At 43.6% G+C, this 20052-nt stretch overlaps 1 protein-coding gene across 1 annotated transcript in view; it reads left to right on the top strand.

Annotated features, from left to right (window-relative positions):
- pkd1a (polycystic kidney disease 1a) overlaps positions 1-20052 on the top strand; it is a 51203-nt gene that overhangs the window by 9062 nt on the left and 22089 nt on the right. The window contains exons 2-24 of the mRNA XM_088303665.1: positions 652-723; positions 800-868; positions 1973-2044; positions 2149-2312; positions 2485-2735; positions 3793-4053; positions 4139-4307; positions 5095-5272; positions 7541-7755; positions 8011-8132; positions 8223-8373; positions 9390-9652; positions 10128-10502; positions 10700-11176; positions 11300-11431; positions 12035-12210; positions 12769-12899; positions 12992-15612; positions 15971-16168; positions 16258-16557; positions 16669-17111; positions 18061-18211; positions 18837-18989. Coding sequence (XP_088159791.1) covers positions 652-723; positions 800-868; positions 1973-2044; positions 2149-2312; positions 2485-2735; positions 3793-4053; positions 4139-4307; positions 5095-5272; positions 7541-7755; positions 8011-8132; positions 8223-8373; positions 9390-9652; positions 10128-10502; positions 10700-11176; positions 11300-11431; positions 12035-12210; positions 12769-12899; positions 12992-15612; positions 15971-16168; positions 16258-16557; positions 16669-17111; positions 18061-18211; positions 18837-18989 — 7144 coding nt within the window. The remainder of the gene's footprint in view (positions 1-651; positions 724-799; positions 869-1972; positions 2045-2148; positions 2313-2484; positions 2736-3792; positions 4054-4138; positions 4308-5094; positions 5273-7540; positions 7756-8010; positions 8133-8222; positions 8374-9389; positions 9653-10127; positions 10503-10699; positions 11177-11299; positions 11432-12034; positions 12211-12768; positions 12900-12991; positions 15613-15970; positions 16169-16257; positions 16558-16668; positions 17112-18060; positions 18212-18836; positions 18990-20052) is intronic.

The following is a 20052-nucleotide window of genomic DNA, read 5'->3' as shown; positions in this document are numbered from 1 at the left end:
TTGTGTTCAACACTGACCTACTTGTTTGTATTTGTAATGGTTCTCACTTCTTTTGTGGTGATTAGATTAATATTATTGATTATTTGTCCAAAATGTTTGCACATTTTCTGCAGTGTCAATTTAAAGTAATGCAATAATGATGGGATGCAAATTAAAAAAAAATATATTTTTTTTTTATGTGATTCATCAATTGATCAACAAAATAATAGATGAATCAATTATTAATCATTCATTTCAGCCCTTCTATTGAATAAAAATATATATTGGAATTCTAACACAACCTCTTAAAGTATTTTGGTAACAATATTAAAACAAATCCCATTTATTTTATCATGAATGAAATAATTTTTTTTGAAAAAGGTATGGAAAATACTTGCTATACAGTCAAAAATCGCCATTGAACTGTTATAACATCTATATAAACAATTTCAATCGAACGGCCAAATTTTCAACTCTATATATACTTTATATACTAATTATTTTTTTACAATGATGACATTTTTGCAATCATTGAGTGTAGTAATCGCAATTGAATTTTGATTAATTGCATCATATACAGAATGTCTGCTTGTTTTTTTTTTTTTTTGTGTGTGTGTGTGTGTGTGTGTATGGGGACTGGGTTTATCATGAAACTGTTGTTTTGTCCCATAGAGATCTTTCCAAGAATCACATCTCCTCTCTTGATACAACTCTGCTAAATCGACTCCCTGGTCTTCGAGAGCTGTGAGTACAAACAAGGTGTTTTTGTGTCTGTGATTGTGCGCCCATTCGGTCAATCACCTAGCTCTTCATTTTACAGATATCTGCAAGGTAACAGGATCGCAATTCTGCCCAGAGGAGTATTCTGCTGTGGGCCTTTGTCAGTCCTGTGAGTGCATTTGTCAAGTGATCATATAGACAAAATGAAAAAGAAAATGGTTGGGGACTTCCGCCCTAAAAATGTTCTGATAAGAGTACGCATTCGCTCTGAAATAATAACCCAATTAAACCTTAATGAAGTTAAATTACATCTTACGCTGTACCCCTCTCCCTCCTTCGTCTGTCCCTCCGTCGCTTCTTCCATTCATTAGCTTGTTTCTTCCACTTCTTTATTTCTTGCACCAATTTAAAAAAAAAAGAAAAAGTTTAGTGTGAATGTGCGTGACGTGGGAGGACTCTGTTGGTTTCCATCAGCTCCGTCCAAAACCACCACAACAACGGACCCATTATGTAGCGTGGAGGGTGAAAGGGTGGAAAGAAGCAGGAGCAACGAAGGCTAAGCGGAGAGACGGAAATGTTTGGTGGATTCATAGAATGGAGTTTCGTAAGTGTTTAACTGTATGTGACGCAGTTTATTGAGGAATTCCGACTGACCTGCTTCAAGCTAACATTAGATTTACTCATCGTCTTATCACGTCTGACCAATGAAATTACCAAACATGTCTCTCTCTTGCTTTCTCGCTCCGACTCTCTCACTCTGCTGTGCTGGTGGCCCTGCCTGCAGAAGCAAATTAGCCCGCCCACTGCGACATTTGATTGGTTCCTTGTGCAGTGGGTTGCAACCAATCAATAAAATGCCTGTTTGCTTTTGGCATATTTACTAAGTCAAGTTTTGGAGTATTAATTTTCCACATTTTGACACCATTTTACCCCCCTTTTTTTTCAACAAATGAATATCGGCTTCAAATATTGGTTATCGGCCTACATGACTTTGAATAATCGATATCAGCCCTGAAAAAAAAGCATATTTGTCTATCGCTAACAAAAACGACAGAGAAAGGTTATTGGATGCTATTGTGTCACTAGTTGCGTTTTTTTTTTTTTTAATGGGTGATGTCAATTGTTTCATGTCGCTGTCTATATTGTGAATTGGTTACTGGGCTGCTCCCCCAAAACTGTCAGCCAGTGTTGGGGTGAAATAAAGCAAAATAAAAGTTAAATAGCACTTACTCCCAAAGTCAACATTGATTGTCTTCTTTGTATTTTCCGTCAGCGACTTGAGCAACAACCAAATCACCAAGATAGAAGAAAGAATATGTGACGACCTGTGCAATTTAACGCTCATGTAAGGCAGCCCAATTGTGTTATACTTGACCTCTTGGATTTCTGTTTCAGGTGTTTCACATCATTCTTCTTTGTCATTGTCTTTTTTTTTTTTTTCTCATGCAGTGACCTAAGCAGCAACCCCTTTGAGTGCGACTGTAAGCTCTTCCACTTGGTCAACTGGCTCCAGGAGAAAGGGGTTCGGGTTCGTCGGCCTGATGCCATGCTCTGTAACCAACCACCCGAGCTCCGTCACCAGCCTCTGCTCAACGTCAGAGTGCTCACCTGCGGTACGAAACGATAACACTCAAATTCAAAACGCAGTCGCTGTTCATCATTTGCACTAATTTATTCTTTCAGTTTTGTTGAAAGCGGTTAATTATAAATTTTTTTTTTTAAGGTTTTAACAATATTCATCCCGCGACGCCCTCGCATGTGGTTCGATCACTTGTCTTTTACCAGGTCTGAACTACGCCGCTTGTCTTGAGGACAGCAGCAGTGGAGGAGGGGGACGGAGCGAGCTTGTCATCTTCTCGTCCTCCACGCCGGGCAACTTCACGCGTGAACAGTGCAACAGCATGTGCTTCGCCGCGTCGCACCGCTATGGCGGCCTGGGGGCCAGGCAGGAGTGTCTCTGCAGTACAAACTCGGAGCCCAACTTTATCAGTGAATCTCAGTGTTCTGCTGCCTGTACCAACCCCAGTGTCATGAAGGTATAGTGCAGTGCTTCTCAATTATTTTCTCGTTCAAGTTATGTACTGTATGCTATGACGGTGCAATTCATCGACACTACATGATTTCAAATTGGTATGAACGTCAAAAAAAAAAAAAAAAAAGATTATCATAGCAAAGGCGCTGTTTTTTTTATACAAGGAAAGCATACTTGAATTAATACATTTGCACCTTTTTTTTAATTTTAAAATGACAAATGTGATCAATTTTTTGACCCAAAAGGAACTTACGAACATAATTATAGTGTTTCAAAACAAAAAAAATATTTGTCTTGATATGTGTTTACATACAAGCGTGTTCTTGTTTTATATCAAAAAATCAATAATCGTTTGAATCATTGTGATTTAAATTATCACCAAAATTATTGCAATTATTTATTTATTTATTTATTTCCATAACTGTATCATTATTACTGTATGGACTTTATTTGGTACCCGTGCAGAGGGTTGTGAGCTCCACTACAAGAGCTGTTCTGAAATTCTGCATTTCCACAATAACTTAACGCTGACCGTTACGTAAATGCAGGGTGGGACTTCACACTTTTAAGCTCCTGCTTTATGTCGCCTACAACTGCAGCCAGTAGTGATGGGTTAATGAAGCTTCAAATCTGCTTCGTGAACCAGTTGTAGTATTTTTGGACTCCAGTAGATGGCGCTCCCTGTTCAACTTTGGGCTGAAAGAACACCGACTTGGCATTTTTTTAAATCCTTTATTTAAACCAACAGTGCCATCTAGAGGAGTCCAAAAATACAACAACTGGTTCATGAAACATCTTGGAGCTTCATTTTCCCATCACTGGTAGCCAGTAAGCATATACTCCCCACTCAGGCCCAGTTTGATACGGAGGAACTCTCTCTATCCATCAAAAAGTCTAACCAATATCTTTTTTTTTGGACATTTTGTGCAACTTTTTTTTTTAAAATATTTATTTATAATTGTAAAAAATGAAAGTGTTCTGCCAGTGAAAGATGTTCAATTTTATTTACTGTACTCTGTGTTTCTACTATCTCTGCTCTGGTTCTTCAACGTGGCTCACAGGAATGTGGCTGGACTTTAGCCCAGGACGTATTTGCAGTCGACTTCTCTGTATTACTGAAGGCCCTCCCGCTGCAAAGCGTTCACAACAGCATCAGTTTCTCAGCCGCCTCCTCCGTCACACCTGTAACGTTGTCCTGGGAGTTTGGCGACCTTTCACCTCGCGTCAACGCCTCAGCGACAGACGTCACCATGGCGACGCATAAATACGGCGTTCCAGGAAAGTATGTGCTCAGTTTGACAGCGTGGGCTGGACACAAAGAGGTGAGAATTTCTTTTTTATTGATTTATTGAGATAAAGTGTCCTTTTCTGTAAAGAAATGATCCTATATACTGGATGTGTGTTTAGGTGTCTGCACGCGGAGAAGTGACCGTGGCGTTTCCTCCGAAACTGGAGCTGCACTGCCCATCTCTTACTGTGGTCAATGGGAGCCTGGAAATCACACTTGTCAGCTGGGGAGCTCTTGGCCTAAATGTAGACTGGACGATTGCAAAGAATGATGTGCAGGTGGCGAAAGGTGAGGAAAGCTCTCCATCCAATCCATCAAGCTCTTAGAGCACCGTATGTTCAATATTTACGTTTTGTTTTGACCACAGAAGGATCCTTCGTTAAATTATAGATGCATGGCGGGAGGCTTTAAAACGGAATGGACAGCACCGAGAGTTGCTTCTGTCACATCACACTCATATTATTGGCCTGTTGGAAGTAAGCCTTGTCACCAAAAAAAAAGAAATAGAGCATGAGCTGTGGCAATAGGTTCGTCTTTGGGGAACAGGCTTGGTTTAGATGTATCTTTGTATGTATAATTTATCCTGAAGTCTATTCCGAACTTACTTGGAGTGGCAGGCAATTAACTAGTGATGGGAAAATGAAACTTCAAATTTGCTTCATGAACCAGTTGTTGTATTTTTGCGTCCTCTAGATGGCACTGTAGGTTTAAATAAAGGGTTTAAAAAAATAGCAAGTCAGTCTGCTTTCAGCTCAATGTTTGAACAGAGAGTGCCATCTACAGGAGTCCAAAAATACTACAACTGGTTCACGAAGCACATTTGAAGCTTCATTTACCCATCACTACAATTAACGTTATGGATTTCTCACCAGTCATACGTATAAGACAGCTGGACACTTGGGAGTCTTCAGTGAACATGTTTTTTGTTTTACGCGGGGTACCTTAGTTTTTTTTTTTTGTCCAATAAATGGATCTTTGATTTGGAATGCTGTCCATCCTTTACGGGTCATTGAATGGAGAAAAAAAGATGTGTATTTTGTCAAAAATTGTGACTTTTTTTTTTTCCTTCTGCCAGCCTCTCCTCATTGTCCAAAGGATGGGGTCTACCATATTGAGTCCTCATGCTGTTTCCAGATTGTTCCAGAGGAGATGAGCTGGACTGATGCTCAACAACAATGTTCAGATCGCGGCGGGAATCTGGCAATTGTCAGAGGCGACGCGCTGCGCAACCTGCTGGCTCCGAAAGTCACACAGTGAGTCTTTCTGTCTCGGTGAAGTGTCTTGTGTCATCTATATAAAAGCTGGAGCTGGCATCATATGGATCAGGCGTGGGCAAACTATGGCCCGGGGGCCACATGCGGCCCGTTAAACATTTTCATCCGGCCCGCCAAACTTGAAAAATTAAATGAATAAACCTTCTTAATATTTTATTTTCTAAATACATATATATGGTTGTAATGCTTTTGCTCACTTTCATTTAAAATTAAATTGATTTTTTTCTCCGATGAGGTGAGGTTACCAAAACACTCCATCCCTCTGTTCCTAGTCCGGCCCCTCTGTCAAATTTCAGAACCCACTGTGGCCCGCCAATCAAAAGGTTTGCCCACCCCTGATATAGATGAATATATGTGTGCACCTCCTCGCACAGTCGCTCATCTACTTGGTCCAAAACCTGATGTCGTCATTTCAGCATGTGACAGAACGGACCAATCAGGAGCAAGAATGTACGCAGCAACATTTTCTGACTTGTGCGCGGCGTGTGTTGCAGACGTGCTGCGCAGCACAACATCCAATCAGAGCGCTGCGTTTTAACCTCTTTTCCCCCGGTGGTGCTTTTTCTCGGTGTGGAGAAACGAAAGTAAAGCGTATGAGCATGACATTGGACGGAAATGCACGGGTCTCGCTCTTAAAGCGTGAGTGTTGACAGCTCTCTCTCAAGTAGTGACGTGACATTCCCTCACTTGGCAACAATTTCTTCTTGCGCTGTCACCCGTTTTTTTTTTCTTCTCCCATTTTAGTGACCAAGTGTGGACGTAGCCAAATGTTTTTATCTTAAACTGTTTTGGGTTGACGTGAAGTATATCAGTTGAGCTACACCGGATTCATCTAGTTACACTTGAGACTGTATGTTTGATGTTTGGCTTTGAAGGTCAAGACCACCACATCTGGAAAAGCACAGCTGCATGGTAACTTTGACACCCTATGAGGAAGATACTTTCTGTGTGTGTGTGTGTGAGGGGGGGGGGGGGGGGGGGTTGTTGTCGACCAAAGTGGAAGAGAGCGGAAAAGAAAATGCAGTTTCCCCCCCATCGTTTGTCATGCCGGCCCCCTTGCTTACATAAGGAAATTTTTCTTTCCTTCTCTGTTTGTTTTTTTTCTGTCCCTGAGACCCTGTTTCGTGTTTTCTTTGTTTTTATGTTAACCCCTGTCCACTTTCGCAGTCTCTTTCACAGATGTGACAAGTGGACAAAATACCTAGAAAATAAAGTCTGCGTGTATGTGTGTGTGTGGGGGGGGGGCAATGTTCCCTCTAAGCTGCGCGTGTGAGCAATTGTGCACTGCTTTTACCCTCTCGGCGCACGTGGCGACGACGCTGGCGCGCGCCACACACACACACACGTTACATTTCTACACGCATTCCTTCATTTCCACCGCAGATAAATCTACATACAGGACAACGCACTAGTCCCACTTTCTTCAGAATTTCAGTAGCGCGACTGAAGGAGCACACTCAGTTGTTCTAATTTAGTTTGAAGCACTCAATTAGACTCCCGCTTATCGCGGATGTGCTGCTGCTGACGACTCAGAGACGGAAGTCCAAATATGGGCGTAGTTTACGCGCCCCTTAAATTAGGCTGTTTCGGGTGTTTCAGAGGTCAGGTGACTTAGAATTATTTTGTATTTTATTAAATGGCCTGATTTTAGTTATTTATGAGCGGATAATCTGGGACCATATTGAAACAGATTCTATTCAGATTGAATAAATTATGCTTAAAATGATTATTGTTAGTTTTTATTTTTTTTAAGTAGGGCTGATTTGATCACAAATCTCTTTTGAATGAGTTGTTCTGTTTTCATATGTAGATGGTTTGAATCTTTTTGTAACAGTTCATCATGTAATCGGTGTGCTACTGGTTTGTCCGCCATGTGCAGGTCTGATGTCTTGTTGAGTTTGTCTGAATGCTCAAACGCATGGAAAATTTGAAGGGTGACATTGGGAGGGATGCCTTTCTGACGGCTATACTATCAAAACACAAAAGTAAATTCAGTTAAGCAGTCGAATGGATTTCAAGAGTTCATTGTTAAAGCCAAAATTTGATTTAGGAATCCAAATAATTGCATACTCAGACATCCCACCCGATCAAAGCATACCGTCAAGCACTGCCCCTCGACCTTTTCCATCCTGATTGCACCCAAAGTGGCACAATTTGCTGATTGCAATTTCCTTTCTAATGTGTCTCTCCTGCAGTGCTGAGGATTGACGCGTTAATCATGATGTAATCTGTCTTTTGCCTCACCAGGGAACGAGGAGTGTGGCTTGGATTGAGCGATGTCACTTCCCCGGGCAAGCTGCGCTGGATCGACGGCTCTGAGGTCCAGAATGGAGAAGAAGGCCCGCCACCTCGTTTTCCAATCTCCCGTGGCAACTTTTGTGTGTCCCTTGATCAGCGCGCTCAGACCAGTTTGCACCCATGCAACACCAAGCGGGCGTTTGTCTGCCAGTATAGCCCTCAAGGTAAGTTTTCGTATGTACAGTGCATCAAAACTTAAACGCTTGCAAATTCAAATCCAAATTAGGTTGAGGCTCATATTTAGTATTTTTTGCTGTCTTTTTAATACATAAAGGCAGTGCTTCTCAATTATTTTCTGTTACGCCCCCTCTAGCAAAAATACAATTTCCAATCTGAAACTGTAATTTGTTTCTTAATTTTACAAATTGATATATTTTCGTCTCATTTTCTTTGTTGTGTTTTTTTTTCATCTCTAATAGTACAAGTTCCAGACGCAGGGATCCACATGGTTGGCCTGGCAGTGTTTCCCTCTCAGAATTCATTGCTTCTAGCACATGTTGCTTCACTCTCCACTGCACAAACAGCCAGCACGGGCAAAGAGGTGAGAAATATCATCTTGTTCTCCCCAATCGGATCTCTCAAATCAGTCTTCTTTCTGATACGTTTCTATTTTCTTACGTCCCTCGTCCAGTTGATGCTGTTCCCGACACTGAGCTTTGTTCATCCGGGCCGTCTGTCATCCCTTGAGTTTGTCATGCCGGAGCGTAGCTCACACGTTCACGTCCGATTCCAGATCTACCGACCCCGCTGTTATTATCCCGGACTGCACCTGCTCCTGCCCGGTGAGTCTCACCCACAATTGACCCGTAAAAAAAAACAGCTGAACATTCCTTGTGTGCATCAGCCGGCGCTAAGAAACGCACCTGCGCTCTCATCTAGACACAACCAGTCAAAGATGTCTTAAGTTGTTATGTAGGCAAACAGGAAGTTGTGCTTTGAATGAACAGAACCTTCCTACTTGAATGCCTCCTGTCCTTTTTCTCGTGCATTTCCACGATGGCAGAAATATGCTGAAAGATCAAAGACGCGATGATCAAGACATTCCGCGAAACCAAAATATTAGAAGCAGAGCGTTACCCATAATGCAAAGGTTCACCGTCCACGCCACTGTATTGCATTTTTTTAAAGCAATCTTTTTTTTTTAACAGATTTTTTACAGTATTCTTGCTTGCTGTAATGTCCTCGTAAGCATGTGGGGAAATTATTTCAGTCAGGGTTTTTTTTCAGCACACATGACGCCCAGAGACTTAGACGCAAACTCGTAAACGTCACATACCTCCCCTCCAGGCCCCGCCTCTTAAAGGCACATGCATGTATCTTACGCAAATGTGCACAATATTTTCTATACAATTTCTGCATGCAATTATGTGTCTTCAGATATGATTATGGCGTGTCTAGAATGCGTTTTAATAGTATAACCTCAGACGAATAGTGCATGCGACTGGTATTATGAAACCTGCCTGGCAACATGAGCGAGCTGAATTCTGATTGGACAAAAGCTTTCACCTAAAAATACAACACTAGGATATAATATGACATTAATGTGAAGAATGTGATCATGATTTCTTGATTTTGTTAGGCCAGCAGAGAAGGCCTTGAAGGCCTTGACTGCCCGCCACTGCAATACAGCAATTCTAAGCTTGTTGTTAAATGAATAACCTCTCGGAAGGTGTCAATCAAAACCGATGAATGATTTTGTGATACAGCTTGTTGTGTATTTGACCTAACTCATAAAAAGTCCAGTGAGTTTTCTGGCAAATACTATGAGTGATCTAAACTATATGATGTTCTGCTGTAGGTTGCCATGGTCCAGTTTGCGCACCCGTGGCGATGTGTGTTCCAGATGCCTCGAGGGATGCTGATCCACCCTCGTGCCCCCGACTACAACAGTGGTGTCCATTCCAGCGCCATTGCCTGGACCTCTCTAGTCCTTGTCAGCCATCTTCCTGTCTGAATTGCACCCACTCTCACAATCTTCCACCTGGCGCTCGGAGGCCTCGATATACCCTGCAGGATGAGGTGGCCTTCACACTGCCTGCAGGACCAGCTGCAAATGTTCTGGTGAGAGAATGTTATTTAATCAGAGTCAGCATTTTTGCTGATTGTCTTTCAAGTGGAAATAGTTAATGAGTTTCAGATTTCATTTGACATTGTTTATGGGCAGATTGGATAAACAGCAAAGGGATTGCAGATGTTTGCCATTCCACTGCAAAGAATCATTGAGTCGATTTTAGCCTTCAGATGTAGAACGCGGTCCTTTCAGGGCACTTTTTGACCTCTGATTTGTTGTGATTTTGAATTCATATTGGCTGTTGAAAATAATAGAAATAGAATCAATCTGTTCCATAAAGCTTTCAAAAAAATTGTGCAGGTAATGTCATTAGAAACATTTCAGCATGCCTGAAGTATATGAGTAACTTAAAAAAAACGACATTTTTCTTATGCAAAATGGGTGTCTTGGCTGAGAAACTACAATTAGATCAAATCTGACTGCCCCGATTTCTATTTTCTTTTTACATCACACCGCTTTTCTCAGGTGCAAGAACAGTTAGAAGACCTCTTGGTTTCCGCCGGTGACGTCATTGGCCTTCAACACGACGCTGGCCCCGCCTCCCTTCTTCGATGCCAGTCCTCTCCAACCTCACCGTGGCGACAGCCCGTCTTAGTCCTCAACCATTCCGAGTGGATCTTGATTAACGCCAGCAGAGACTCAGCAGACAGTCTAGCCGGCCACAGTGTTGACCACGGGCCCTATCTTGACTTGGACTCAGTGCTGGAGGCTGGTGAGGGAGACTGGCTGGAGGACGTGGTGTGCCCCATCAGAGTGCTCTATGTGGGACACAGCGAGGTCTCGCTGCAGGGAGCACGGCTGTCTGCCGGCCTGTCCCAGCCTGGACTCTACACCCTGCAGGTAAGACGTCAAAGTATGCCAGATCCCAGCATGAATTTGACCCATATCAAACATGGTGGGGCCACACACTCAGAATATCTACTTTGTACTTTGACTCATGCCAGTTTAAGATAAAACTGAAAATATGAAGATTCAATTGGTATAAGTGCCTTTTGCAATACGTGACACAACTGCTGACTTAGTTAACTTTATTCCAGGTGACCTCTGCTGAACCTTCGTATCCAACCTCAGCATCATGCCCATTGCATGTGGTTCCTCCGTTGGGCTTAACCATATTACACCCGCCTCTCTGGAATGGCAGCCTCTATCTGCAGTCCAACAACACTCGCGTGTTACTGCATGTCCAGTCCCGTTACACCACAAGGGCATCTCAACGAGGAACTCATCGCAGTGTTACCTTTCAGCCAAACTGTCCTTCAAATTTTTTAGGCAGCCCCACACTGTGCAAGCCAAAGTCGCGTTCAGGGATGGAGGTCACGGAACCGAGCCAGTATGCAGTACTGGATCTAAGCTTAGTGGCGGAGGAGAAAGGGGGTCTTATTCACGTGGAGCTGCAAGCCTATAATAATATGACAGAATCCAGCTTGACTGTGATTGTTCACATGGAAGAACCACTGAGAGGACTGGTGGTCCAGCCCTATCCTGTTCACAGGGTGCTGATGGAGTCAGTTGTGGTGAGTTATTTATTTATTTATTTTTATTTACTTCTGCTTTGTATTTCATGTCATGTGCGGTCATTGCTTTGCTTCTCTTGCCCGTCACTTTCCTTTTTAATGAGTTTCTGCTTTGTGTGTTAGAGTTACACCGCATCAGTGCTTGAAGGCTCCAATCCCACATTCAAATGGACTGTTGATGATAAGCCGTACTTTACGTATTACAACACCGTCCTCAATGTGATCTACCAGCATGCTGCCATCTACAAGCTCACAGTGAGTTGTCTTTACCTGTTTAAGGGATACAGGTAGCTAAAACATGCGTTAAACTCGCCATATACTCGTGATGGGTAAATGAAGCTTCAAATGTGCTTCGTGAACCAGTTGTAGTATTTTTGGTCTCCTGTAGATGGCGCTCTCTGTTCAACATTGGGCTGAAAGCACACTGACTTGCCATTTTTTAAATCCTTTATTAAAACCAACATTGCCATCTAGAGGAGTCAAAAAATACAACAACTGGTTCATGAAACAGCTTGAAGCTTCCTTTTCCCATCACTACCATATACTCTCAATGGCCAGTAAATTGCATGTACCCTCTGCATTTGGCTGAATTGATGTACAAATAAGCTTTGCCTGAAGTTCCCTGGGTGTATAGTTTGTTAGACATTTGTTCATGTGTCATTAATTGCTGCATTTTGATTGATGAAAATCAGCTTCCAATGACATTGTAGATCATTTACACTACAATCACACTGGCAGATATATCCAATATTCTGATTTCTGTCCGCACATGATTTTGTCTCTGAGGATATCGTTTTCCATTTTCGGTTCACGATGCCATGATGCATATTTGAACTGGGCCGCTGCTATCGCTTCTAGGTGACGGCTATGAACCATATCAGCAGCCTCACGGAGCATTTCAATGTCACTGTGGACCACCTGCAGCCCATGATCAACCTCACTGTGAGGGGTGTTCCAGATGTCGTCCCTCAAGGCTCGACTCAGACACTCACCGCTTCTGTGCTCGTGGACATGTCTGTGTTGGCTACCTTTCGGTATGAACGGGGAGAAAATGCTTTGCTGGATCTCTCTCTCTCTCTCTATGCACAATCTACATCTTTTCTTCACTTCTCATTTTTCTTCCTCTTCTATTCGCCTTCCGCTTTCCTCTTTTTTTTCCTTCTGTCTCTCCCAACTTTAGATTTATAACCATGTGGTTAGAGTAGATTGCTGCTGACTCAAATTTTCCCCTCTACTCCGCTCTTTTCCCTGTACAGTTTCTCTGGTTTCTTCCACTTTTTCCACATTTACTTTCCTCCCGCTTCACATAACCGCCGTCCTCACTGTGGGCTTGTCTTTCGTTTTGCCTCCCACTGCTCTTAACCAGTCTAGCTCCAATGAGACTGATTGGATTTCCACTCCTCCACATCCAAACTCTCCGTTGCCTCGTCTGAGGCAATTTCCAGTCAGCATTTGGGGGTGTGGGGGTGTGTGTGTGGGGGTGTGTGTGTGTGCTTTCATGGATATGGTCACCATAGACACACGGTCATCAGTTACCTGTTTAATTTTCAAGTAAAATCTTTTAATTTCTTTTCACATTTTCCTTGTCTCAGATGGTCTTTTGGTGATGGCGGGTATAAGGAGTTTGAATTTAAGCCTCCCTACGCACCGTCCCTTTTTCACCCAGGCTCCCCCAATCAGGTCCTCCTTAGCAACAACATCACATATATCTACTCCCAGCCAGGTATCCTTACGTCCGTCTTTCAGATCGAAATAATTTGCTCGAGAATCAAAATGTCAATTTTATCGTTCGATCTCTTTTTTTTTCCTCTCCAGGAATATACACTGCACTGGTCTCAGTGTCCAATCGCTACGAGAACAGAAGTCAGAGCATTAACATGAGCGTCTACAGCATCCTCACTCGCGTCGATATACAAACAGAGCCTCGACTTCTCCTTGCTAGCAAATCAGCGGATTTTGAAGCTCACCCGTTGCCCTCGCCCTACGGCATTCACTACGAATGGAACTTTGGAGACGATACCGCTCAGTCTCAAGGTCGGCGAGTAGCACACACATACACGCGGAGCGGTGCCTTTAATGCCTGTGTGTCTGTCAATAACACCATCAGCTACACCAGGGCCTGTGCTGAGATGTTTGTATTTGAAGAGATTGAAGAGTTAACAGCTGAAAGCTCCTCTCCTTCGGAACTTCACAGTCCCACGATAGTGAAAGCACGCCGTGCAGCAGGTAATAATATCACATGGACGTTCTCGATGGGCGACGGCAGCAGTTACACGACGTCGGAAACCCACGTGTCACACCGCTATGCTAAAGATGGCAACTACACGGTGAACGTGACTGCTGCGAATGCCGTGAGCTCGGGCTGGACACTCCTCACCGTGCAGGTTTATGTGTTCCAAATTATCAGGATAGAGCCTTCCGGGTGCGTCCAAGAAAGGATCGCCATCAACTTTGATACATGGGTGTCTGGCAATGTTTCAGCGAGCCTTTACGAGTGGAGCTTTGGCGATGGAAGCTCTGACGAGACACACCTGGGGAACCCCAAAGTCTCGCACACCTATACGACACGCGGGAACTATCTCCTTTCTCTGAATCTCTCCAGTGGAATCAACAAGGCCTCCAAGGCAAACTTCTTCAAATGGGTGTGCGTCGAGCCAGCCTTAACCAGCATCAACCTAACCATCGAGAAAACACACTATGCTGTCGGAGAAGAGATTCGCTTGCGGGTCAGAGCCGAGCCAGAGTCTACTTATAGCTATCAGTGGAGCTTGGGTACAGTTGCAGAACCTTTGCTGACTCATGGCTCCGGGAATATCCTGACAACATATCAAAATCCAGGCCGTTATATCGTGACGGTAACTGTCTCCAATAACATTTCCACAAGTAATTCGAGTGCTCAGGTCGAGGTTCAGATGCCCATTGGGCCCATTCTTATTCTACATAACGGCACAAAGTACAACGACCTTGTACTGAGGGAACCGTATTTTTTCACAACCCCAGTCTCATCTCTTGATATCACTCACACGTGGAACTTTGGAGACGGGAACCTCTTTGAGGGGCAAAGTGTCCCTTACACCTACAACTTGTCTGGAAACTACAACATCACGCTAACAGCGGCCAACTTTGTCAGCAGGAACCACAGTATCTTACCCGTTGTTGTGCTCTCACCAATTCGTGGCTTAACTGTCAATGCCAGCCTCATAAATGTTCCTCTGAACGCCTCGGTCCACTTTGAGGCGCACCTCGAGGAGGGAGATGATGTCCGATTTTCCTGGATCTTGTGCGACCGCTGCACCTCTATCCCGGGGACGCACACCATGTTCTACACTTTCCGTTCAGTTGGCACCTTCAACATCATCGTGACGGCGGAAAATGACATTGGGACGGCCCAAGCTAGTATCTTCCTCTTTGTTCAACGTGAATTGGAGGGGCTCCACATTTTACCCGAGGAGGAGATGGGAGTAGGCGACGCAGGAGCGGACGGTTGCTGCTATGCGACAAACCGTGTTCTCCATATTCATGCGGGTTTAAAAGAAGGAACCAACATGACTTTTACTTGGAACCTCATCAGTAAGCTTGATCCCGCTAGCTCACGATTCAACATCAGCGGCAAGACTGTGGAGGTCAATTTCTCCACGCCGGGGCCGTGTGTTATCATTCTTCGAGCGGCTAACCTTCTGGGTCAGCTGTCCGTCAACAGAACCGTCCACTTCTTAGAGCCTGCCGGAGGAGTGTTTCTCCATATCAGTAACAACCCGGTTGCTGTCAATGCTCATACTAATCTGTCCGTTTCCACTTTGGAGGGCTCAGATCTGCAATACCGCTGGTTTGTCAATGGAAATACGCTGCAGTGGAAAGAGCCGTGGAAGATTCAATCGTTCCCCAGTCCTGGGCTACATCTGGTGACTGTGGAGGTCTTCAATGAAGTGAGTTCCGAGCTCGTGTCTGAGAGGATCAGCGTCCAGGAGGTCATCTCTGGTCTTGGGTTAACAGCAATCGATGTGACTGAGCAGAGTTACATAGCAACAGGCGTCCCCGTCATACTCCGCGGGGAAGTGGCGAAAGGGACCGATGTGACGTGGACGTGGCTGCTTGACGGAATGACAGAAACTGGACAGAACACATCAATGGTGTTCCAGGAGCCAAAGACAGCCATTGTTACACTGAATGCCACCAACGATATCAGTGAGCAAATGGTTTCGAAGGAGTTCTTTGTTCAGGACAAGATTCAGGGGTTGGAATTGCGGGCAAGTAAAAAGATTGCCGTGGTCGGTGAGAGGGTGGAGTTCACCATTTCTGTGGCCGCTGGCTCAGATGTTGACCTGATCCTCAGCATCAGCGGCGATGCCACAGTTACCCCGCAGCTCAACCAAACCTATGTGCACGTATTCACCCGGGTGGACACCTACATGGTCAACCTCACTGCTCACAATCAGGTAAGAGCAACTCACCCCAAAAGAGTCAAAAGAGCACCGTGACAAAAATCTGTCTTTATTCTTTATTCTGTTTGTCTGATCCAGTGCAAGGACTGGAGATTGTAACAGGTTTTCGGGAAACACATATTAAAGCTTGTCATGTATTCCTTTTTATATTTAGAGGTCAGCAAAAAAAAAATCAAGATTTATTTAGCGTATTTTCTGAATTATAGAGCGCCCCCTACTGGTGAAAGAAAAATCCACAGAAAAGCCGCACCGTTGTATTAGCCGCATGATTCAAAATCGAAGAAAAAAGTAGCGGCTTGTAGTCCGGAAACTACGGTATTTAATTTAATTGAGTGCTTTTGTGCCAACCCAGGTAAGTTTCAAGAGGCGACACCTCCAGGTGGAGGTGATGGAGCCAGTACGTGGACTCTCCATCCAAGGAAGCTGTGCAGCAATCCCTGTTGGTGTGAAGAGATTATTTGCCGCCAGCATCATGACGGGTAAACCTGTCAGTTTTCTCTGGACTTTTGACCTGCACCACCTCCACAAGACGTCACACATCGGCAAAGAAGTAATACTTTTATTTATGATATAGATTACAACCCTGTCATCACATCTTGAGCTGGAATTTTTTTCTCACCGTCTCATCCCACAAACCAGGTGGCCTACATCCCAGAAGAAGCAGGCTTATTGACCATTTACCTGAAGGCCTTCAATGCTTTGCACGCTCAGAACATCACCAAGCACATCCTTGTGCAGAACCTGCTGATGGCCGCAGTCCTCTATGCAACACCTCACGACACGTTGGTCAATAAAACTGTCACTCTGGTGGCTTCTGTCACACCCAGATCTAATCCTCTGGAGTGCTTCTGGGACTTTAATGATGGCTCGAGTCCAATTCACACCAACACCACAACGGTGGGCCACGAGTACATGAACCCAGGAAGCTACATGGTCCAAGTATGTTTAATAAATGGATAGGGAAATTATTATATGGGTTTATGAATATTTGGGGTTGGCTTGGGGTTTATACTCACCAGGTATTTTTTTTTTTTTTTATATCTCATCTAGGTGAACTGTAGTAATCTAGTGAGCTGGGTGTTGGCCCAGGTCGAAGTGAACATCAGTGTCCTGGAGTGTGAGGAACCAGAAGTACAAGTGATTCAAGCTCCCCGTCTCGCCATCTGGAGATCCCAGCCCACTTTTGTCGAGGCCACAGTGGACCTGAAAGGCTGCATTATATATGGAGCACAGTACTTGTGGCAAGTGGTCACAACACCATCCTGCGATAATAGTGACCAGCTTCTCCCCTCTGGGGTCTTAACGGATCCCTTCCAGCCATCGCCGAATACAGAAATCGCCCTCCCGGTGGAGGTGGATACGCGGCGGCTACAACTGTCGTTGCCCAAGATGGCGCTGGCTACAGGGAACTACACTTTGGTGTTTTCTCTATCATATGAAGGCGTGCCATTGAGGAAAGCAGCCTGTCTGCAACTTAGCGTCATGGCTGCAAGGTCAGTGAAAACGTGTTTTATACCACCACTTGTTTCAATGATCATCAGTGGTGCGGGTCGTATAAAAATAAGGCGCACTAACAAAGGGATTTCATTGTATTGTCACATTGCATTTTGATCAAGTATAAAAAGTACATACAAGACACAATATTTTATCAAAACAATTCATACAAACTTATGTAACTACATCATTCACGAGAAGAATTGCAAGGATATGATTTCAGGTTTTGGTGAACGAACTCTGAAATTAAAGTAGGCTATGTTGAAGCGTTTAAAAGACTTTGTAAACCCGAGCGCTTTCAATGTCTTGACAACATACAGCATTTGTTTTACTTACACATTCATTTCAGAACTGCGGAAACCTTCACATATCCTTGACTCAAATGGTTAGGAAAAAAAGAAAGAAAAAAAAAACAGTTCCTTGTGTGGGCTACCCCTTTAAAGGGGAGAGAGAGAGAGAGAGAGAGAGAGAGGGGCCAGTCGCATTACGTCTGAATGCAGTGCAGCAGTATATGTTTCACAAAAACAAATAGTTGGCTCCACAGAGCAAACCACAACTACAGATTGCTGTGAACCCAAGCCCAGAGATGACCTTTGTACGCCAAAGGATAGCCGTCATGGAAGGGAGGAAAAAAATAAAGCGTATGAAATCGAAGATACACAGATGGGAATCAGGATCAGGCGCTGCTTTCCAAAAGTGGGAAAAAAAATATGAAACTGAATATGTTGGATGCCTGCAATCAAATGCTCAAATGGACATACCACGCCGACTTAACCGGATGTAACATTTAATATTTCTTATTTGTGAAAATGAATCAAACGAATCGTCACCAAGAAAACGTGTGTGCTTTTCAATCAATAATATGACTTACTGACTTTTACTCTGATGGCAAAACCGTAATTTGAGGAAAATGTGTATCATTTGTATTCCGCTGCTGTTCCCTCACAGGCTAATGCCCATCATCGAGGGTGGCACCTACAGAGTGTGGTCGAGGACCCAGGACCTCCAACTCAGTGCAGAGCAGTCCTACGATCCCAATATGGACCCTGAAAGCCAGTCACTCCTCCACTACCATTGGGATTGCCAAAGCACATCAAAGGTGAGATTATAAATGCAAAAAATACATCATTTTAGGGATGTTTGCTCAGTTATTGTGAGCAAATAGCACAGTTGATGTGCTGTAGTTTGTTACTAATTTACATCTGTGGAAAAATTATACAACCGGTCATCTAGTTGAGAGCATCGAATGAAGTGAAGAGGGATTTACAATTCAGCGTGCATACTGCAATCTTTTGTGTGTTTTTTTTTGTAGTGAGTGTGAATTCATTTTGTGTTTTTCACATTCAACACTTCATCAAATTTTTTGGCTGGACGGCAATTTAAGACCCAGGAGAATGGGTGTGTCCAGAATGTGTGTGCGTGTGTGTGCGTGTTTCTGTATGTATTGCGTAACCAAGTAGGCAGGCATTTCAATTTTTATTCAACAGTTAAATCATCAACGCAACCTGTCACAGTTGGTACTCCCTTTTAATTAATTCACGTTAAACATCGCACACAAAATGAGATCTTACATAAGAAGTAAACTGAAGCTTTCTCACACTGACACATGCACAGTCCTTCACGCTATACATCTGTTCTTCTAATGCATACAAACATGACAGGTACGTAGTTTTTATGTTTTTCTGAAACGTAAAGTCAATACTTACCCTAATTTCTTCCTTCAGGGTGCAGAGCACTGCTCCAGCCTGAACTTTGGCTTGGGCTCCAGCGGTCCTGTCCTAGGAATATCTGGGTCTGAGTTAGAGGCAGATGTTGAATACACGTTCAAACTGTCTATCAGCAAAGATGGAATGACACCAGAGTCCACCACACAAACTGTGAGTGTGCTTTTAAATGCAAGCCCAATATTAGAATCAGGTAGACTGGCCATCACAAAGATTATGGGGAAAGCCCTAATTCTTGGGTGTTGACTTTTGTTTATCATAAAAAAATTTTTTTTAAATCCTACTAATCTTGCTTATTGTATTCTAGACTTAACGTGTCAAGCATATTTGAAGTTTGTTTAATTTCACTTAGTCAAGAGTAGAATTTCAGGAAACACTGAGTGCAGAGTTAGGGGCTCCGAAAAGGGGGGGAAAGGAGAAGAATTTCAGGGGCCCATGATCGACAGGGGGTCAGAAGGGCCCCTAACAAAATTATAATTCTGAGAAAAATAATATGACACTCAGTAATAAACGTAAAATTACCCGTATATCTTTTTTTTACATTGCATTGGTGGCAATACGAAGTGTTTTTTAGGAAACTTTCTCAACGCCTCCCCCTCTCCATTTACGCCAAATGGTTCAGTCCACCTGCTCGAGCCTAAACCGACCAACAGCTTTTCACGTATTCAGACTGTAAGTGGAGGCGGAGTCGGCACGATAATCTTGAAGTCCGGTAGCCAAAATAACGGAAAGCGACGCTTCGGCAGGAGAAAGAAGCCAAGGTCGGACAATATGTCACCCAGTTCTTTCATAGGCAAGGTGGCTTAGTGGTTCACGCGATGGAAAGTTCGTGAGCAACAGCCTGTTGATTCTTGTTCTCTCGATGATAACGTTCAAATTACAATAAATCATAAAAGGCAATTGACCAGTTTGTTGTTGGTGGTGTTTGCAGGAATTTTATTTATTTCGCTGGAAGGAAGAGGTTTTGGGGATATAGCAACAAATAATTGAATCTCCATGAATTTCATTATATTTTCATGTGGGAATAGTCAAAAATATCAATAAAATACATCATTTTATGCAAAACGGTATCAAAATTTTCCATGGTGGGGACCAATAATTTTTCTTTTCATGACTCCCAAAAATCCCTGGCAGCGCACCTGGCCGGAGTGATTATTGTGAGCTGATTTATTGGTTCGTTGTGTTCCAATATCGTTCCCAACCGCGTGTGTGTTTG

This window comes from Idiotropiscis lumnitzeri, chromosome 8, assembly GCF_059441095.1.
Source record: "Idiotropiscis lumnitzeri isolate Australia: NSW breed Sydney's pygmy pipehorse chromosome 8, RoL_Ilum_1.0, whole genome shotgun sequence".
In the NCBI taxonomy this organism is placed as follows: Eukaryota; Metazoa; Chordata; class Actinopteri; order Syngnathiformes; family Syngnathidae; genus Idiotropiscis; species Idiotropiscis lumnitzeri.
This window is presented reverse-complemented; position numbering and strand designations above follow the sequence as displayed.